Source organism: Fukomys damarensis, unplaced genomic scaffold (genome assembly GCF_012274545.1).
Source record: "Fukomys damarensis isolate Sample0158 unplaced genomic scaffold, DMR_v1.0_HiC HiC_scaffold_37, whole genome shotgun sequence".
NCBI classification, from domain to species: domain Eukaryota; kingdom Metazoa; phylum Chordata; class Mammalia; order Rodentia; family Bathyergidae; genus Fukomys; species Fukomys damarensis.
In genome coordinates, this window is record NW_022900949.1 from 36,899,717 (window position 1) to 36,918,418 (window position 18,702).

General features: G+C 36.2%; 1 protein-coding gene across 5 annotated transcripts in view; it reads right to left on the minus strand.

The window, feature by feature from the left end:
- Mapk10 (mitogen-activated protein kinase 10) overlaps positions 1 to 18,702 on the minus strand; it is a 308,006-nt gene that overhangs the window by 60,849 nt on the left and 228,455 nt on the right. For 4 of the 5 annotated variants that reach the window (XM_010621655.2, XM_010621664.1, XM_010621678.2 and 1 more), the window contains 4 exons: positions 15,277 to 15,335; positions 14,331 to 14,469; positions 13,501 to 13,666; positions 10,957 to 11,028 (listed from right to left, as the gene is read on the minus strand). In XM_010621655.2, coding sequence (XP_010619957.1) covers positions 10,957 to 11,028; positions 13,501 to 13,666; positions 14,331 to 14,469; positions 15,277 to 15,335 — 436 coding nt within the window. Of the gene's footprint in view, positions 1 to 2,128; positions 2,201 to 10,956; positions 11,029 to 13,500; positions 13,667 to 14,330; positions 14,470 to 15,276; positions 15,336 to 18,702 lie in introns of all 5 variants that reach the window. The other variant, XM_033759309.1, reaches the window with a different exon arrangement.

An 18,702-nucleotide genomic window follows, 5' to 3' on the forward strand; every position in this document is an offset into this window, starting at 1 on the left:
TTTTATATATATATATATATATATAATTTTAAGAACTATTTACTGCATTTCTCACTGAAATTAACACATTGAATTTTTAGACATAAAGTAAAAGTAATATTTTAAGTTTAGTAATATTTTAAGTTTTACTGTTACATTACAATATGGACCTTATGAGTAGTAATATTTTAAATTCTACTGTTACATTAAAATAAATGCACAGCTTATATTATAAAAGTCTCTAGAAATCTGCTTGAGAATCTTTTATATAAATGAGTATTGAATAAAAATAATTTGATTCCTTGTAATGTATTATAGAGATGCATATTACCCTACTCTTTACTTACAGCTCCATTTTAAAGTCTATTTAACCAAGAAATTTAGGTATAATTTTATGGACTGAGATAAGTAATTTCTGATAACTATAACTTTTATAAAAGATAAGATATGGGGGCCGGGGATTTAATGGTTCCGCCAGCTGCCTCGCAAGCACAAGTTCCCGAGTTCGATCTCCAGTACAAAAAAAAAACAACTTTGCTTTGCTTAAAAAAAAGAAGAAAGGTAAGATATCTGTCTTGCATTTTAAAAGTTTAACTGGCCATATTTACTGGCCATAATTTGTTTCAAAGACTGATTTAAAACCTTAACTAACATGAAATCATTAACAAAACTCAGTATTAAAATACCAACAGCACCTAACATTACCTGCTCTAATGTGTTATTTATAAGGAATTTTGACATCTAAATTACAAAATGATACTCAAACAACTTTTCCAAGAAATAATTCCAATAAATGTTAAGCTCAGTTTAATAACTCAGTTGTGAAAATCTGTTTGAATTCTTCTTAATAAAAAATGTAAGGAAAGTACTAAAAACCATTTAAATTGACAGGTGGCAAATATTCATTTAAGTCAATTATTTCAACCACAATGAATTTCTAGAAAAGAAGAGAGTATACAGATTAAATCTTTTCATGAAATTCTCTAAAATTGGCCCAAACTATTTTCTATTTGTATTCAAATGTTAAATTGTTATAGTTTATTACAAATAAAATAAATCATGTTTTTAGAAATGTGAAGGAATTTTGTTTTTTCAAGCCAGCATTACTATTAGTTTATAGACATTTGATAAGAATTTCAATATATATTTAGAAATTTAAAGCAAATGGCTAATCAGGATATGGAATGAACATAGTATGTTAGTGATTAGTTTACTATAATTAGACATTAAACCCTACTATGTTAGGCTCAGTTTCACCTTTGGATTATGATCATCTGAAAAGGTAGAAGTTTTATCTTTAATGTGATGAACATATAACATTTTCTTAAGTGACAATATAAGGGATGTTGAAGTAACAAGGTAGGAAGTTATTTTTAAACATTATGGTGGAAACCATTACACATCTACATATTAATCTCACATCCTTCACATCTATTTAATACTTCAAAGCCTTGAATCTTTACTTACTAATTTGTAGTGTGGGAGAGGACCAGTTTTACTGATCGAAGTGATTTAAATGACTTATTCATATACATATTTTGTAATCACTATCAATTATAAGGTTTTAATTATTGCAGTTGTTCATAATCCGAAGAAAATAAGAACAGATTTCAAGATAGTCTGATACATGAAAAGAATGAGAAAAATAATTTTGGAAGAGGTTGATCAATTTGAAAATGAAGGGTATATACATGCTTTCTAAATGTATGTTAAATCAAGTATATGTGTAAGTGAACATAAACATAATTAAAGATGTCTGAGCCAAGTGAATATTTCTCATGATGCAAAAGTATGTCTTCAGTCTTAAAACTGAAAGTTTTTGTCATTTTTATCTTGTTACATCTTAATTTTGAAACCTTTACAAATAATATGTAAGAGTCTATCTCTTGTTATTTTGGCAGAACTGGATTAAGGCAGATCTATTTACATGCTGTTGAGTCTTTGCTATTTGATCCTGTACTATCCATGGAGGGTTTGGTGGGACACAAGATGACTCTGCAAGGATACCAAATGTAAAGAGCTCACATTTGAGTCCCACAGAGGCCCTAAGAGTGCGGTGCATAGATACCATCAGTGCTGTTTCTGAAACTGTTTGGGAAATTCTTTCAGGGTGACACCCGGAGAGCCCCCTGGCTGCTAAGAAGGATACGATCAGTGCCAGGAAACAGCACTGCACCTTTTATCATTTCTCCCATGATGCACCCTACTGACCACATGTCAACTGAAAACAAAAATGAAATGAAGATAAACAAGAACACAGGAATAGAACAACAAGTAAACGAAAACACTGGGTCAGTCATGCCAGAGAGCAATCTCGTCTGACCTTTCGCTGGCTGGAAGAGGTCAGTCCCATGATCATTGGTGCTTTAAAATATTAAAAGAGTGAACACATAATGTCAGAGCCCTTTTTGCTGTATAGCTGAACCAACAATACTATCCAAAGCTACCTAATATGCATATGATAATATTACTTTGCAATTATAATTCAATGATTTCTTCAATTTGTGATTTAAAAGATCTAATTTGCATTCATGTACTAGAATCCTGCTGATTTACAAAGTAAATTATCCCAGCCTGTGTTAATATGGGAAACATGCAAATCAATTTCTCTTTCATTCTTTTGTATACTACAGATAGATAAAAGAAATTTAAGCTGCCAGCAACCTTGAAAGAGGGAGGTGTTTGTTCCCCCCCCAAGACACGTTTACTCTTTCTGATAAACATGAATGTTTCTAGAAGTAAAGTGCCATTTCAAGAAAGAAGGCTTTGGAACACTGGTTCAGTTTCACTGACTCCCACCAAAGGAGCATCTTCCTAAACCAGAAGCCCTCTTGTAGTCTTACACACAGCTGCTCTTAATGGGAAGAAATGTTGCCTTTCAACACGGGAGGGTTCAACGTGAAAAAAGCCGCAACACTAAAGAGCTGACACTTCTTTGGAGATCGTAAATCATAAGAAATCTGGGCTCTAGGGGTAAATCACAGTCTCTCTTCTATTGCCAGTTATCATCCAAAACGTAAAACCCAGAAGCAGAGCAGAGGGCAGGCAGGGAGGGCCAAAACGGAGAAGGAGAAGCAAAAAGTGAAACCACTCCTCAGTGATGTTTGTTCTTAGGGGGAAGTCAGAAAGATAGGTCCCTCTTAGGGGGGGACTAATTAGAGGGTGTTGGCGGGAACAAATGGGAAAAGCCATTAAGAGAGCAGAAAAAATATAATTTTGCTCAATTCATAATCCAAATTCTATCTTGTAATTTTGCAGTGGCCTTCAAAGAAGTCCTGTGAGATTCTTTCTAATGGGAAAATCTCACTGGAGTTAAACACAGATTCCACTGTTTGATTTCATGCCTAACAGAGTGATTATTACAAAGAAATGGAGACAGCTTTGAAGGGAATGAGCAGACCCAGAGAAGCAAGGTTTTTTCGCTTCCAGCTCAGGAAAGCCGGTGACATGCAGACAACTCAGGGAATGCAGACAACTCAGGGAAAGATAGAGCAAACAGTTGTGCAGCCCTTTGTTATTAATCGTTTGTCACTTCAGGTTAGGTCCCTCTCACACGCTGTGATATTGTGAGAATCTCTGATTAAATACAACGAAAAACTTTCTGGAAATGAATTTATTTTCAATTTTATTTTTAAATTGTCACCCTCTCCAAAGTGACCGGTCAAGTTACTGCTGACCGTGTATCTATTGCTTATAACAACGTGGAAGAAACAGACATAAATATAGAGACCTAAAAACTCAATAAGCTGTGATTTCTCTTGCCTGGATCCACTTAAACATTCAAAGAAAGAACTTCGAACGTCGACTTGTCTAGGATTTAAGAAATACCTGTTGCTTAATATAAAGTTATTCCTCAATAAATATTAGTTCTATAATATCATATAATAAATATATTTGTTAAGTATTAAGTATAGTAACTGAATATATGTAACAAAAGTTTATTTCCTAATCATATACTATTTCATAGTTTATGTTGCCACGTATAATAAAGAAATCTTTCGAATGAGGAAAAGCCACCACTCATTACGTAAAATAAGGCAAAATTGAAGGAAGCTATTTCATTGTTGGAACAATCTAGAAAGGCATGCTCCATATCTTCACTGACTCTGGAAAGTATCTCCACTGTCTAAACAGGAATTACTCTGTCTCCAACTAAATAATAGGCTTACAATACAACTTGTGATGACAAATCACTTCTCTCCCAAAACTAACCAGTTTTATCTTTTGAACTAAAATCCCATGATTCTTTTTCAAATTGTCTCTCATATGTGCCTGAAATAACAGCAGCATCAACGATAAAAGGAGGTCAAAGTGCAGCCCTACTTTCTGTTTCTTTTGTGCATCGACTGGTTGTAGACAGTTGCAGGTTTAGTCACTGATATTATGCTATGCCTTCTATTTTGGCTTTTGTGCATTTGTGTTTCACAGAGATATCAACTTTCCAAAAGTGGAACATTTTTGCAAATTTACCTCCAACTTGGAAAAGACTTAATAGATCACAAATCTGTTGTGTTAAAATAATAAGGCAGAAATTAAACTCTAGATAGGGGCTTTTGATGTTCACAATGAGTTCCATTTTTCTTTATTTTAGTATATGGTTTGGTAAAGACCTTGGAGATCTTTCCAATCCCATTTCAGTCTAGTCACCTAGCACTGTCCCTGGAGACCCTCTCCCTGCTTATGCCGCCCATATGGGAACCCTTGAGCCTGGAGATGATAAAGTCTGTCATGATGAATTACGAGAACAGGGAAAATGCATGTGGAGTTATATGGATTTTATGCATTTGAGTTAGAATTATTGCTGAAAATAAAGCCTCTAAGCCACATTTTATGAAATAAGCATCCCAATTAATAGGAAATAAATAAAGAAAATTGCTAGGAGTCTTGTTGGGCAGGGAGGAGGAGGCAGTGGTAAGCATTCTCTCCAAACATGTATGTACAGTAGTAGTTGATTGCTTATCAAGGTGAGACTAGATTATTTTGTAAAATTTTCAAAATAGTACAGTGAATAGCGATCATGTGTAAACCTTAGAAGTAATTGGTAAATTTCCTCACTGTTGGAAATTGGACTTTTATGGTTCCTGAGACAGCATGAGAAAATACCAATCTCCATAAGTCCTGTACACCAAAGCTGTGAGAGTAGAATTCTGGGTGCTCTAATAATTGTCTGATTCCTCTCACTGTTTGCCATCATCGGATTCCCAGAGGCAGAGAGCAGGCTCATTTGCTACCAAAACCCTCAGATATGGTGCCATTTTCCTTGGAAAAAATGTCAAGTAAATTTTGGTGTTACTAAAACTACGGTTATTAATTTTCTGAGAACTTTTAACAATAGGCTATATTATGGGTCAGAAATGAGTTTATTTTAAACTATTATCATTCTTTACTTCTAGCTAAAATGTAGAAATGATACAACTTAAATTCTTGCAGCTAAACGTAAATAAAGAAGCCCTAACTTGGAGCTTTCACACCGTCTAATATCTCGGATTATAACCCATGAGGAAATAATTGTTGGGCTATGTGGGTTTGGGGGTTTGGATCTTAACCACTGCCTAAGGACCCATACAAAGCTTCCTTCCTGGCCTGTAGAGCTGTCAGGAAGTAAGTGGTGGAGCCTCTGGGAGTGGAGGAAGGGAAGTCAGGTCCCTAAAGGCAGATGGGCCCTGAAAGTGCACAGTGGAGGTCTGACCCCTTCTGCTCTGTAGCAGGTTGGCTCTCCCACGCATCCTGATTGTGTTCTGTCTCTCCACAGCCCCCCCATCACAAACCAACCATCAGTGGACTGAAATTTCTGAAACTCTGACAAAATATATCTTCCCTGCTTTCGTGTTGCCAGTCATGGGGATTCTGTCATAGCAGAGAGCTGACAGACAGAGAGAGCTTCTGCCCAGCAAGCCACCAAATGGCTCCTATGGAGGAAATGTGGCTGTTGGACCCCATTTTCCAAGCTCGCACTCCTTCTTGCTTTAACACACTGAATTAATTATATTTTCATTCAGTGTAGGATTTAGATCATATATTTTCATAAATTGCATTTCAATGAATACTTCAAAGTAGAGTAGCAGGAAGATTTAATTGTTTTTTTTAAAAAATCAAAACATTTCTTTGAAAATTTTGTTTTAAAAGTTATACATTTAGCTATTTAACAAAAGTGCATTATTTTAAACTTCGGTTCAAAAGTAGAATTATAAGACTACCAATATCCATAAGTAAACTGAAAACATATATCTTTTGCACATGCAAATTTAAGTAAGAAACACAAATAGCAGTTCATAAAATACAAGGTGAAATATTCCCATCACTGAGGAATCAGAAACTTCTCCTTGATTCTAGACGCTAAACTTGCTTTTCTTTCTTTATGACTTCTTAATCTCCAGCTCTTCTCTTAGTAAATCCTGTCTCACTCATATTGTCACAAAATAATAATAAAAGAATAGTAAGCAAACCAAAAGTGAGAATAATTGCTTTTAAATAATATTTAATAATAAGAGTAAAACTTTTTAAAACTATATTCATGATTATCTGCCATGTATATATGGATTGAATGAATTACTATTGAGTTTTTACAATCCCAAATTATTTAAAATCATAAATTCTGTATCATTTCAGTTAAACTTGTAGAATTTGTTACACTTGTTAGAATTTTCAAACCAGTGCCATGTACTTATCTAGATCATTGCTTTGGTCCATCACTGGCCAGCAACTCTAGAGAAACATCACAGACTTGCCAAAGAAGGTCCTGCTATTCGAAGGATAATGGTAAAAAAGCAAGACAGAAAGAAGATACAGATATATGAAGTGGGTTTGAGGAAAGACCTCATGAAAATGAACCAATACCACAGAAATCTGGGTAATCTAGAAGGTGGTATGGTCCCACTGACACATGGGGCAGGAGAAGGAATGGAGTGACTGGAAAGTGCTTAGAAAAACACCTAAGAAAGCATCATAGAACTATCTTAATTTAAATTATTGTTGGAAGGAGCAAAATCTGAGTCAATGCTCTTATTTGTTCTTTGTAAAAAAAAATAGGTAGACCTCGCATATTTACTGTTCTCTGCTTGAAACTGTGCCTGGGTCTAAGAATGTGCAGTAATGCTGCAGACCATATTGTGCCAACATATGCTATCAAATATGCTTGCAACATGAAACCAGGGTAAAAGTTAAGTGTATAAGAACATATGCACACTTTAAAGCTCTTTACAGGGTAAAAATATTTTAGAAATAGTCTCTTGAATATGAAAATCATTGGCAAATTAATAATGGGTAGAAAAGAAAATATGTGTTTTTTGTTTTTTAAATTGTACTTATTTTCCAACTCTGATTTAGTAATCAGTAAACTGCCCTGTGATATCATGTGGATCCGATCAACTGCCAAAACATCACCGCTGTTTCTCAATATGTAAAGATAACTTCAAGTTAAAACATCAGTCATCGATGACCACTGTGTAAGATTTCCTGATGTTTACATAGGATTCACGTTAAAAAGTTTTATGAAGGGAGAGAAATAGTGTTGAGTGGGGTGACATAGTATTATCACATCATTTTGAGTCTTAGAGTCATTTAATGTTGCTGTCAATATGAAATAATTAATAATAATGTTTAATTATATAATGCTAAATGAAAGTGAAGAGAATCACACTTTTTTTAAAGTCTGAAAGATGTCACAAGGAGTCAGGACATCAATTAGCATACACTAAACTTTGATTTCACCTCTAGCAAATGCTGGGATTATTTCAATATGCTAAAGTATTTTGTAATTCCCCTCGCCATCAATAACCCAAACCTTGTATCTGATGGTCGGGGTTTAGCGAGGGCAGTTCAACCGCCTCCAGTATTTTTGGTAGGAAGCTTTATGCATAAAGTAATAATTTCATTTATGGATTAATGAAACAATTCTATTCTAAATCTACAAAGTACATTCATCCACTGTTTAATAAGAATTCCTATGGTTTATTTTTAAAATGTCAATGTGACTTAAACTATAATATTAATTATGTTAATATCAATTAATTAAATGCTTAGTGACATTACATTTACATTAATGTTTTACATTATTGATTTTATATTAATATTTAAAAATTAAATTTATATTGATATTAATTAAATTTAAATCCAAAGGGAAACATTTTCATAGATGGTATCTCTTCTAACTCATTTCATTGAAAATTATTTATTGATATTTAAGCAAAGTTTAAATTTAAGTAAAAAGTTTTCTGCTCTGAATGTCTTGTACTTTCCCCTTGTACTGCTGCTTGCAGACACAGTACCACGGACAGCGCTAGGGTCTCAGACCTGGAGTGTTTGCAACCAGCACCAACGTGAACGAACACAGCCTATAACCCTTTCTCACAAGATACTTTCTTTTGTATTAATGATTAAATTCTGGGATCACACTTATCAAGGACATCAATTTTAGGTATCGATTTTTTGCACAATTTTATTTCCTTTCCACACTTTTATAAACAAACAAACAAGAATTGAAAGACAAGGATCTCAAAAAGAATAATTTTCAAAGAATCAAGTATTATCAATGGTATTATGATTGATTTGTTTTTCCTTAGGGTTTATTCTTGCTTTTTTTTCAAAGTTTTAGCTTTTCTCAATGTTATTGACTCAAATTTAAACTGTTGAAATAGAAAAAAAAAAAACACAACAACGGTAGGAAATGCATAGAGAACAAAAGTCTCAGAGAACAGTTTGCTTCGTGGAAATCCAGCCTGCAGGAGCAGCCCCACGTGGAATGAGAACCCCACAGTAATTGTTTTCCAGTAACAAGTGCATTGGGGGACAAGGCTGTGAACGTCACGCTGAGCACTAACTTTTGTTTGTTTGAAATATATAATGCCCGAAAGGCAAAGGTACAAAGAAAATAATTTCTACATTTCAATGAGATCCAATTAATTTAAACGTGACTGTGGATTATATTATTGTTCAGAGATCAACTACGTGGACTATGTAGTTGATCTCCAAACAATAAATGGCTAACAAAGTAAAATGAAATTTTCCAAGGGGTGATATGAAATTTGATAGTGAAAATGATACTTCACCATATAGATATAGAAACATGAAGCAAATGATGATTTAAGACATTAAGATTGATTGTAAGTAAAAGGGTACAGCAGTGTTATCCCATGTTCTAAAGTAGAACTACCCAGTGAAGGGCTGGGGATTTGGCTCAGTGGTTCTGGCGCCTGCCTCACAAGCACAAGGTCCTGAGTTCAATCCCCGGTACCAGAAAAAATTTAAAAAATTAAAAAAAAATTAAAAAAAGAAGAACTACCCAATAGAAGAATTAACAGTCACAAATGTAAGTCACATATGCAATTTTAAATTCACTAAGATTCTCTTCAAACTACATGGGAAGAAACAGGTTAGATTAATTTTAACAAAATATATAATTCAGCCCAATAAATTAAAACTATTGTCATTTTTAATACATATCACTATAAAATTATTGATAATATATTTTATATACCTTTTTCATCTTAAATAAATGGTATCCATTTTCCATGTACCACACCTGTGGATTCAGGCTATAATTTCAGTTGCCAAAGATAAAGCTGGCTAGTGTGCCCCTACTGGCTGGCGAAGGGCTGGAAGATACCACTGCATTTAGTGGAATTTAAAGATTATCTCATTAATATTCAGCAGAATGAACAGATGCCTATATGAATTCATGTTCATAGTGATATTAATTTTTAATTCAGTCAGATTTTTTGTACTACTGACCCATTTTCTTACTGAAATAAAAATCATAGTTCATTTTTTTAAAAAAATCATAGCTCTTATTTAATAAAAATTTTCCTCAGTGAAGCTTTCTTAGACAGTGCTTAACAGTTATGCACCATATCTCTTTATTGCCAATTTCCAACAAATTAATGTATAACAAATATGCTGAATTTGCCCTGCTGCATTATTACTGTTAAGGTTGTTACTTATTGTTTCCTTAGATTTGTGTTCATGTTTGTTAGGAAGTTATTTCTGTACTTATCAATGTATATTTTACTATTGATGTGTAAACTTTATTCATATATAATAGAAACATAGATGTATACTTTTATTAGAGTGAATCCTTGGCCATTTAAGAATCATATCTATGTATCTAATAATTCCAACTCATAAATAGCTGTCTAAGAAATTTCTGATGAAATCTATCACAGCACCCAGGCTACAATTCAAATCCACACTGACCTATGAAATTCTAAAGTTAGTTTGAAAAGCAATTATCTACAAAATAATGCCATATCTTGATGTCAAAAGAGGGGAGCCTATTTTAAACTCACCTGACTTGCAAAAATTTTAGTAACAATAATGATTTTTAAGTGTGAAAATTCAAAATTTGAAGAAGATATGCTATACTGACCTAATTAAGACCATATCTATCTATATATAGATATAGATGTATATACCACATAACTATAAATACACAATAGATATATATACCATATATATCTATATACACCATATATATCTATATCTAGATAGATAGATGATAGATAGATAGATAGATAGCTTCAAGAGTAATTTTGATTAATGAAGCCATAGACAGAAGTTTAGGGTATCAGCAAAGAGAGAATTCATTATGTCTGTACGTTGTAGAAGCATAAAACAGTTTTCTAAAGGAGATGAAAAATGATTTGCATACAGTGGTGTCTTTTGCTAAGTGTGAAGATAATTATATTCCAATCATTTGGGTTCTGGTGGCCTCTGTCATTTATGAACAAAAATAACATTGCTACTTTGAGTAACAAAGTAAATGAAGAAGAAAAATCACATTGAAAATGTAAATACAAAAAATCGTTGTGGTAGGTAATCTGCAGTAGAGGTCAGGTTATAGAAATTATCACTTTTTAAATCACATTTTATATCACTTACCCAACTTTTTGCTTCTATCTTTACTCTCCTGGTAAAAATGATTACGTGTTTAAAGGGAGAGGAAACAAAACAGGAAAAGCTGTGGCAAAGGTACAAGGATACAGTCCCTTCCTGGAAAGAGGATTTTGTGGCGAACCATTTCTCCCATAATGCATCCCACAGACCATATATCCACTGGAACAGGAGCAAAAAGGAAGTGAAGAAAAAGGAGGAAAGTGAAGTTAACTAAGGTCATGACCTCTGACGGAGGAGGAAAAGAACAGTTTGATTAGAAGGTACAATTTTCACCTCCCACCAAAGGGTGGCAGTCAACAGGTGAATAGAAACCTTCGCTGTGCTCTACATAAAACACTGTTAAACATGAGAGTTTCATGTAAACTGGAATTCCCAGGATGCAGGAATTTTACTTCTAAATGAATACCTGTTTTTTCTATTTTAACTACTTAGAGAAAAATGATATGTGATCAGTTAGCACAGGCATAAGGCAGTCATTTGGGAGTGAAGCTGAAAAAAGGTTATCACAGGTGCTAACGTGTGTTAAGCACATGCCTCCGTCTATTTAGTTCTCCCTCGCCATCCTTGCTAACCAACCACACCTCACCTTCTGACAACTTCACCCACACCCATTTGCCGATCAGTGGACCAAAGGGGGACTTGGGGCCCCAACATGAGGACGCACTCTCCAAGGGGAAGAAGGTGGGTGTGGTGCAGGGAAGTGGACAGCCTGGGAGCGAGCAGGTGTCTGCGGAGCTTTCCTCTGTGCGAGGCAGGGCAGCACAGGGCCACTCTGCACCTTTCACCATGCGCCTAAGAAGCCAAACACTGAGCCAGCAACGTGCAACCCTTCCTAGTGAGAGGAGGACAGGGGTTTGAATACGTGCACACTGCAGGGCTAAAAATTCACAGAGGGCAAATTCAGACCCGGACTCGCCTATACCTTTAACTTTCTTTCTTTCATTGACACATAGTAATTACACCTGTGTGGGGTATGGTGTGACATGTGGTGAATGAACACAATGTAAAGAGGTCAAGTCAGCGTGATCAGCATCACCTCAGACATTTGTTTGTTTATTTGTTTGAGACAGGGTCTCACTATGTAGTTGAGACTGACCTGTGACTCACTATGTAGCCCAGGCTGGTCTTGAACTCACAGCGATCCTCCTGCCTCAGCCTCCCGAGTGCTGGGATTACAGGCATGTACCACCACGTCCGGCTCACCTCAGACATTTATCATACCATGCAAAACCCTCTGGTCTAAACTTCTTGAAATATACAATAAGTCATTTTCACCTACAGCCCTTACTTCTCGACTTTTCAGTTGGTCCCTCTCTGATTTGAAAGAAGTAACTTTTGAAAAGCTTCTGCAATCCAGTTCCTCAGGAGGGCTGCACACACCTCTGACGATGGCCACCAGATGGAACTTACCCTTGCTTTCATTCGGAAGGGGGTAAGGTCTACTATGCAGTTCAGGGAGGCTGGCCTTGAACTCAATACAGAGTCCAGGCTGGCCCTGAACTCACAGAGATCCTCCAGCCTCAGCCTTCAGAGTGCTGAGATTATAGGTGTGTGCCACCATGCCTGGGTTTGTTTGTCTGTTTGTTTTCAAAGATGCCGTTCTTAAAAGCTGATTTTGACCTTGCTCTGTACAAATGCATAAAAGTATTTGCTGTCTTCAGTGGCCAGGAAATTTTCATAAAATGCTCTGTAGTGTATGTACATAAAAATACAATGACAATTATTTTTATAGAATATATAGAATAGACTACTTGGAACTAAACAGAATATTAAAACAAGTATGAAAGGTACATTGGGCAGATAACTACAGACCTAGTTTAAAACTACTTTAATTTCTAAGGATATTAGATATGTTTAACATGCTACATTACTTATAAGTGTGATACTGGACAAAATCGTATTATTTCAAGGCTTTCTAGCAAGTAGTTGATAAATTCTCCATTTTAATCAACTGAAATCCAATTTGAATAAACCCTTCTTTTAAGTGTTGTCACACACTTGTTTCTCTTTCTGAAATTAGTAATGTAAAATTTAATGTTTTTCCTCTCTATGACCTCTGGAGTTTAGAAAGGTTTGCCATGAGACCCTAAACATTACTTGCAGAGCACTTTAAAGTATAAGTGAACGGCTTCTCCAACCCGAGTAACAGAAATGAGGGTTATCCCATCTTCACCATTCACTGAGTGCTTGCGAGGAATCTCTTGGTGGTCTTGCCCTAGGACGGGAGCTCCCAATCTAAGCTGTGATGGAAAGCCAGGTGGCTAAATGAGACGGGTGTCCTGCTGTTTCCACACGCATTCTTACCTCAGCTGCACCCTAAACAGCAGTCTTCCCGAAACTCTAGGACATTTGTGCTCCTCAGTGCCCCTTTGACTGCTGAAACAGCCTCCATCTACAATTTCTTATCTGCAACATTTCAGGGCTCTTCTGGCAAAGCTTACTTCTCAAACGCATTCTCCCCATTTTGAGCGAGTGAGTCTTCCCAGTACTCTTTTTCATAAAAATAACAAACTCTGAATACGAAAGCTCGCAGTTCTAATTTTGAAAAACTCTTATTGATGCAAGAAAACACTCCCCTGGGCTATGTAAGCCATGCACCCATTTTCTCCCTGGTTTCGTCAGCACCCCTACCGTTCTCCTTGTAGCCCATTCCCAGGATGACCTCGGGGGCTCTGTAATAACGTGTCACCACGTACGGCGTCATCATGAAGCTCGTGCCTGCTGTCCTGGCCAATCCGAAGTCCAGGATTTTCAATGTGCAATCGGACTTGACTACAATGTTACTCGGTTTTAAATCCTGACAACGGAAAGTGAGAAGACATTAAACATCTGTGCCCTATGGAGCTGGGATCTCGTCTACCCCATCAATAAGGCATTGCGGGGTCCCCTCTTGCCTGCAAAGCCCTGTATAAGGTGCAGGATTACAGCTACGAAAGAGTGGACAACTTGGATTTTATTAAATAGCTTCAGAAAAATTTTAGAACTGTACTATTATTTCCACAGCTTAGGCCCATCTTGGGAAGAAGTTTTAGAAAAAAATAAGACAGTATATCATTTATTGTTATCTCAGGTTTCTGCTTAGCATAACATAAACCTTTCAGTGTATATTTCCCTTCCAGACCTGACAGAAGAGAAAATCAGGGGAGCTGTCACTATGCTGCCAGAAGTGAACTGTGGAAATCAACTGCTTTATTCCACCTACCTGCACAATCTCAGCCAATCAAGGAGCGAGAAAGCATGAGGTTCCTCAGAACCGAAACATAACGTCCAAAGAAGTCAACAACAGTTTGGCTAGAAGTTCCGACTACACATTAGTAAACTATAAGCTAATTCAGTTATCAGAGGAATAAGGAGGTCCGTTGTATATGAAGAAGTCACCCTACTTAAAGAAAAGGACCTACAGCTGTTCCTCCTCTTCTCCAAAAGACTCTTAGCTGTAACTCTGTAGTAAGTGTCCTTACCCTGTGAATAATTCCAGCGGAGTGCAGATGTTTGATGCCACACAACATCTGGTATAGCAGGTAGGACATCCGCTCATGGTCCAATTCCATCTGAATCACCTGACACAGGTTGGCGTCCATCAGTTCCATTACTAAGTAACTGGAAGGCAAATCCACAATGTCAGCTCCAGGTCACAGGACCAGTGAAATCTGCTAGTCAAGTTAGAATTCTCTATTAGATCTGGAAGTTTTGTGAACTTTATAGCTCCGCCTTGGACAGAGCCAGAATATGAAAACCTCCAAGTCCTGAAATAAGTTATAGCGAGTGAGCAGTAATAACTCTGTCACCAGGCTGCGAGCAGAACCATCATTCATCAATGTGCAATTCACACCCGTATATTCTTATTTTCACCTTGCTCTCGCTTCTCCCTATACTCCCTCAACTCTTTCTTGAATATTATAATTACAAATAAGAAAAAGTGTTCAGAATAGCTACTTCCACTAAAGGCAATGTAAACCCTGAGATGAGGAAGTGCCTCCTCTCTCTGGTTATTATTTGAGATAGATTCTTTTTACACAGAATCAAAGGTGGCACAAAATGGAAACAAAGATAGTCTTATCCTGCCCTTTGTACTGCTACTTCTCAAAGTGAACTGACTTATCCTAGATAGGGCACAGAATCAATTAATAATAAAAAAATGAATAACTAAGCAAGCCTTTCCTGATGGAACAAGAACGACTGACCACAAAGCACATGGAACCCGTGGACCAGAAGGAGGCACAGTGAAGACGCAACACCACCAGCAGAACCTTCCCCAGCTACTTGGCGTTTCATTTGGTCCCAGGTCTTACCTCCCATTTGATAGCTACGAGGGATTTCATCTCTCTACTTTTTCCATTGTTTTGTAACTTTCCCTTGAGTTACATGAATGCTGGCTCACCCTTCCTCTGGGAGTTAGTTACTTACACGTCCTGGAACTCCTCCAGCGTTTTCTGAGGTGTGAAGACATTTAATAAGCTAATAATCTGGAGGAGCACAAGGAAGGCACAGAGGAAAGAGAGAAAGAAAGAGTGAGTTATGTAAAAATTATATTTAAGCATATTCCAAATGAAAGTCACTCACTAGAGCTATGGTAGAAATACAAAAGTTGGGAAAACTTTCTAGACTGTCTCACAAAGCAGAGAAAAGTGTATGCAGAAAGGTATTATGGTCTCTTTTCTGGTTAATGATGTAGCTTCATGTTTTCTGGGCAGCAGGAAGAGCCCGGAGAAAATGGATAATGGTAGCTTGCTTTAGTGCGAGTCTACCTGGTAGGATGGAGAGTCATAAGGAGATTAAACAAGGAGGCGAAGCCACGCAAGAGGAGAGAGGGCACTGGGAAATTCATATCAAGGCTTATCAAGGTGATATTTGCCTCCAATGCATAAAACACCCTCTGATTCAAGACTTTTGTATTGCTAGTATAGTTTCTTTTACTTCTATCTCACACTAAATATTACTTAATGTTCTCAGGGTGTGTGTGAAGGGGTTACGTCTTAGATAATTAAGGGTGAATTTAGAGGAAAGTATTTAAAAAGTTACCTAAATTCAGTTCTAAATTTTTTTCTGCCTTAATATTTCATTCATTAGACCGCAAAGAGTTCACCTTCTAAAATGAGTATCTTGTTTAAAGCCCTTTTACCCCATTTCTACGTGAATTATATATATAAATAAATCAAGATATTCTTCCACCTAAATATTCTGTATTAATGTGCCAGTTGAAAATGAAAATAAAATATATAGATAGCAGTCTTATAAGTTGTTTGCACCTATTTTACAAAAACAGGGATGAGTACAACTTCAAGATTTAAATAGCCTCAAAGCATCAATCAGTGGCTTCTGATAAATTCCTTAAGTGGTGCAGACACAGGAACTTCTTCAAATGATTTCAAACCCTGAGAAATCCAGTCATTTCTGTGCAACTTTTTTCATTTCTTCAGAAATTTTTGCAAAAAATATCACAGTGCCATCCAATTTTTTCTAGTGTAATTATATATGCTAATGGCTCTAAATACATTTAAAAACCCCAAGATTGTATCTTATAGAGACACTTCACAGTATGAAATATGTGCATAAAGCAGCCATTATTTCAAAATATCTTTAAAAGTTATAATTAAAGTACTTGCGATTTTGAATGCCTAGCTGTGGTGAGTGTTGAAAATGTTGATATAATACATCTTTCGTGAACATCAATAGTGAGTCTGTTCTCAAGTTCTTTTTCAGTTTCATAAAATAACATTTCATTTACATATTTATGTAGACAAAACACATTGGTGACTACACAGAGCACATTCACACAAGCACTCTCTCCAGAGAGAAAAAATGTTAACCTCCACCATCTGGTGAACAAATAATCTAATCGATATAATTTAGTCTAGAAAATAGCATTACAATTTTAGATATGTCTAGATTTATTGTTTTACAAGGTAATTTCCCTATTGTCTGTTTTTATTTTTTCCCTCTCCTATGCTTTTATTTTATAAACCTCTCTGATTTTACTTTGAGATTTCCTCTCTTCTTCTGTTTTTGCTCCCTTGTAATTTTTTTTTCTCTCATTGAGTTTATTGGTACATTTTAGGTATACAGTACAGTTACATTCACCATTGGGATCTTTTACCTTTACATGACAGGTCTTGGTTCTCATTTTTTCCCTTTGTCCCAGCCTTCACTTCACCCTCTTCTCCCTTCCCTATTTACAAATGCTTCATTTCCATTTTTCTCATTTTTTCATATTTTTTTCTTTTCCCTTATTACCTTTCCCCTACCCTTCCCACTTTCCCTATACCTTTAGCCCTTTTCTTCCTATTTAACATTGTCAATTATAACATTAGGATCTTATGTACCATTATAGTTTTTCACACCAGAGAAACTATTCGGTATTTACACATGTGTGACTTATTTATTTCACTTAGAAGTATATTGAAAAATGGGCATCTGAAATGAACAGACATTTCTCAGAGAAGCAAAAGCAGCAAGTATATATAAGAAAAAATGTTCCACATCACTGCATCAAGAGATGCAGATGAGAACAACCCTGAGATTCCATCTCACCCCACAAAGAATGGCTGCTATCAAGAGAGCAACCACAGGGGCCTGGGATTTAGCTCAGCAGTTTGGTGGCCTTCCTTGCAAGCACAAGGACCTGAGTTCGATCCCCCGGTACAAAAAAAAAAAAAAAAAAAAAAAAAAAAAAAAAAAAGAAAGAAATCAACCAATAACAAAATAACAAATGTGAGCAGGGTTGAGGGGAGAAAGGAACCCTTCTCCGTTGTTGGTGGGAGTGCAGACTAGTGCAACCACTATGGAAATCAATATGGAGATCCCCTGTAAATTTTAATTCCTACGCATAAGGAGCTTAAAACTTATCTTTAAAAAGAGATCATCACAGGAGTAGGGGAAGTGGGAAGGGTAGGGGAAAGGAAAGGAGGGAAAAGAAAAAATATGAGAAAATAAAAAAATGGAAACAAAGCCTTTGTAAATAAGAAAGGGTGGAGGGGGGTGAAGGGAGGGCAGGGGAATGGGGAAAAAGTAAGAACCAAGATACATCATATAAAGGTACAAGATCCCAATAATGAATGTAACTATACTGTATATCTTCAATGTACCAATAAACTTAATGAAAAAAAAAAGAGAAAATCACAGATATTTCATTTTAGTCCCACAGTTTCCAGCAGGAGTTGGACCCATTCTCTGGGAGGCATGCGTGTGAGTCAGTGTTATCATGTCCTCATAACCCGTCTAGCCACTGTCTCCTGCAACTGAGGATTCACTTTCTAACTGGGATTTCTTCACTATTGTTAAACACTTTAAAGGATTTTTTCCATCGTTTCTCCATATTTTCAGCAGTAATAACAGAGTTTTATATTCCAACTGCTTTTCCTTAGTAAAGCAAGTACTAAGGTAGGACTTACAGCTGGTTATAAGGAAAGCTCATCTCTATTAAAGAAAGGTATTTCTGTAGACAGACACGTGTACCTGCATTATTACATGCACAAAGGAAAGAAAGGAAAGCACAGGTACGACACTATTGATAAATTATCACTGCAATTTGGAACTCCTTTTGTAGGTATCATTAATGTGAAATCCATTGATTTCTGTCAAGAACCAGAAGTTGTATTTGGCCATTTTTTTGTAGCTATAACAACATACTGAGGAAGAGAGATGTGCCCTGCTTATAATTTTAGAGACTTGAGGGTATGGTGCCAGTCTTGGTGCATCTCTGGAGAGGACCTTGTGGCCTGTGACATGTGTGGGAGGCAGAGGTTTCATCGCAGCATAGGAAGCCCAGGACTCATTCAGAGGTTGGGCTTACACTTACAACTCCTTCTTCTGAAAGCTCAGGGATATATATAT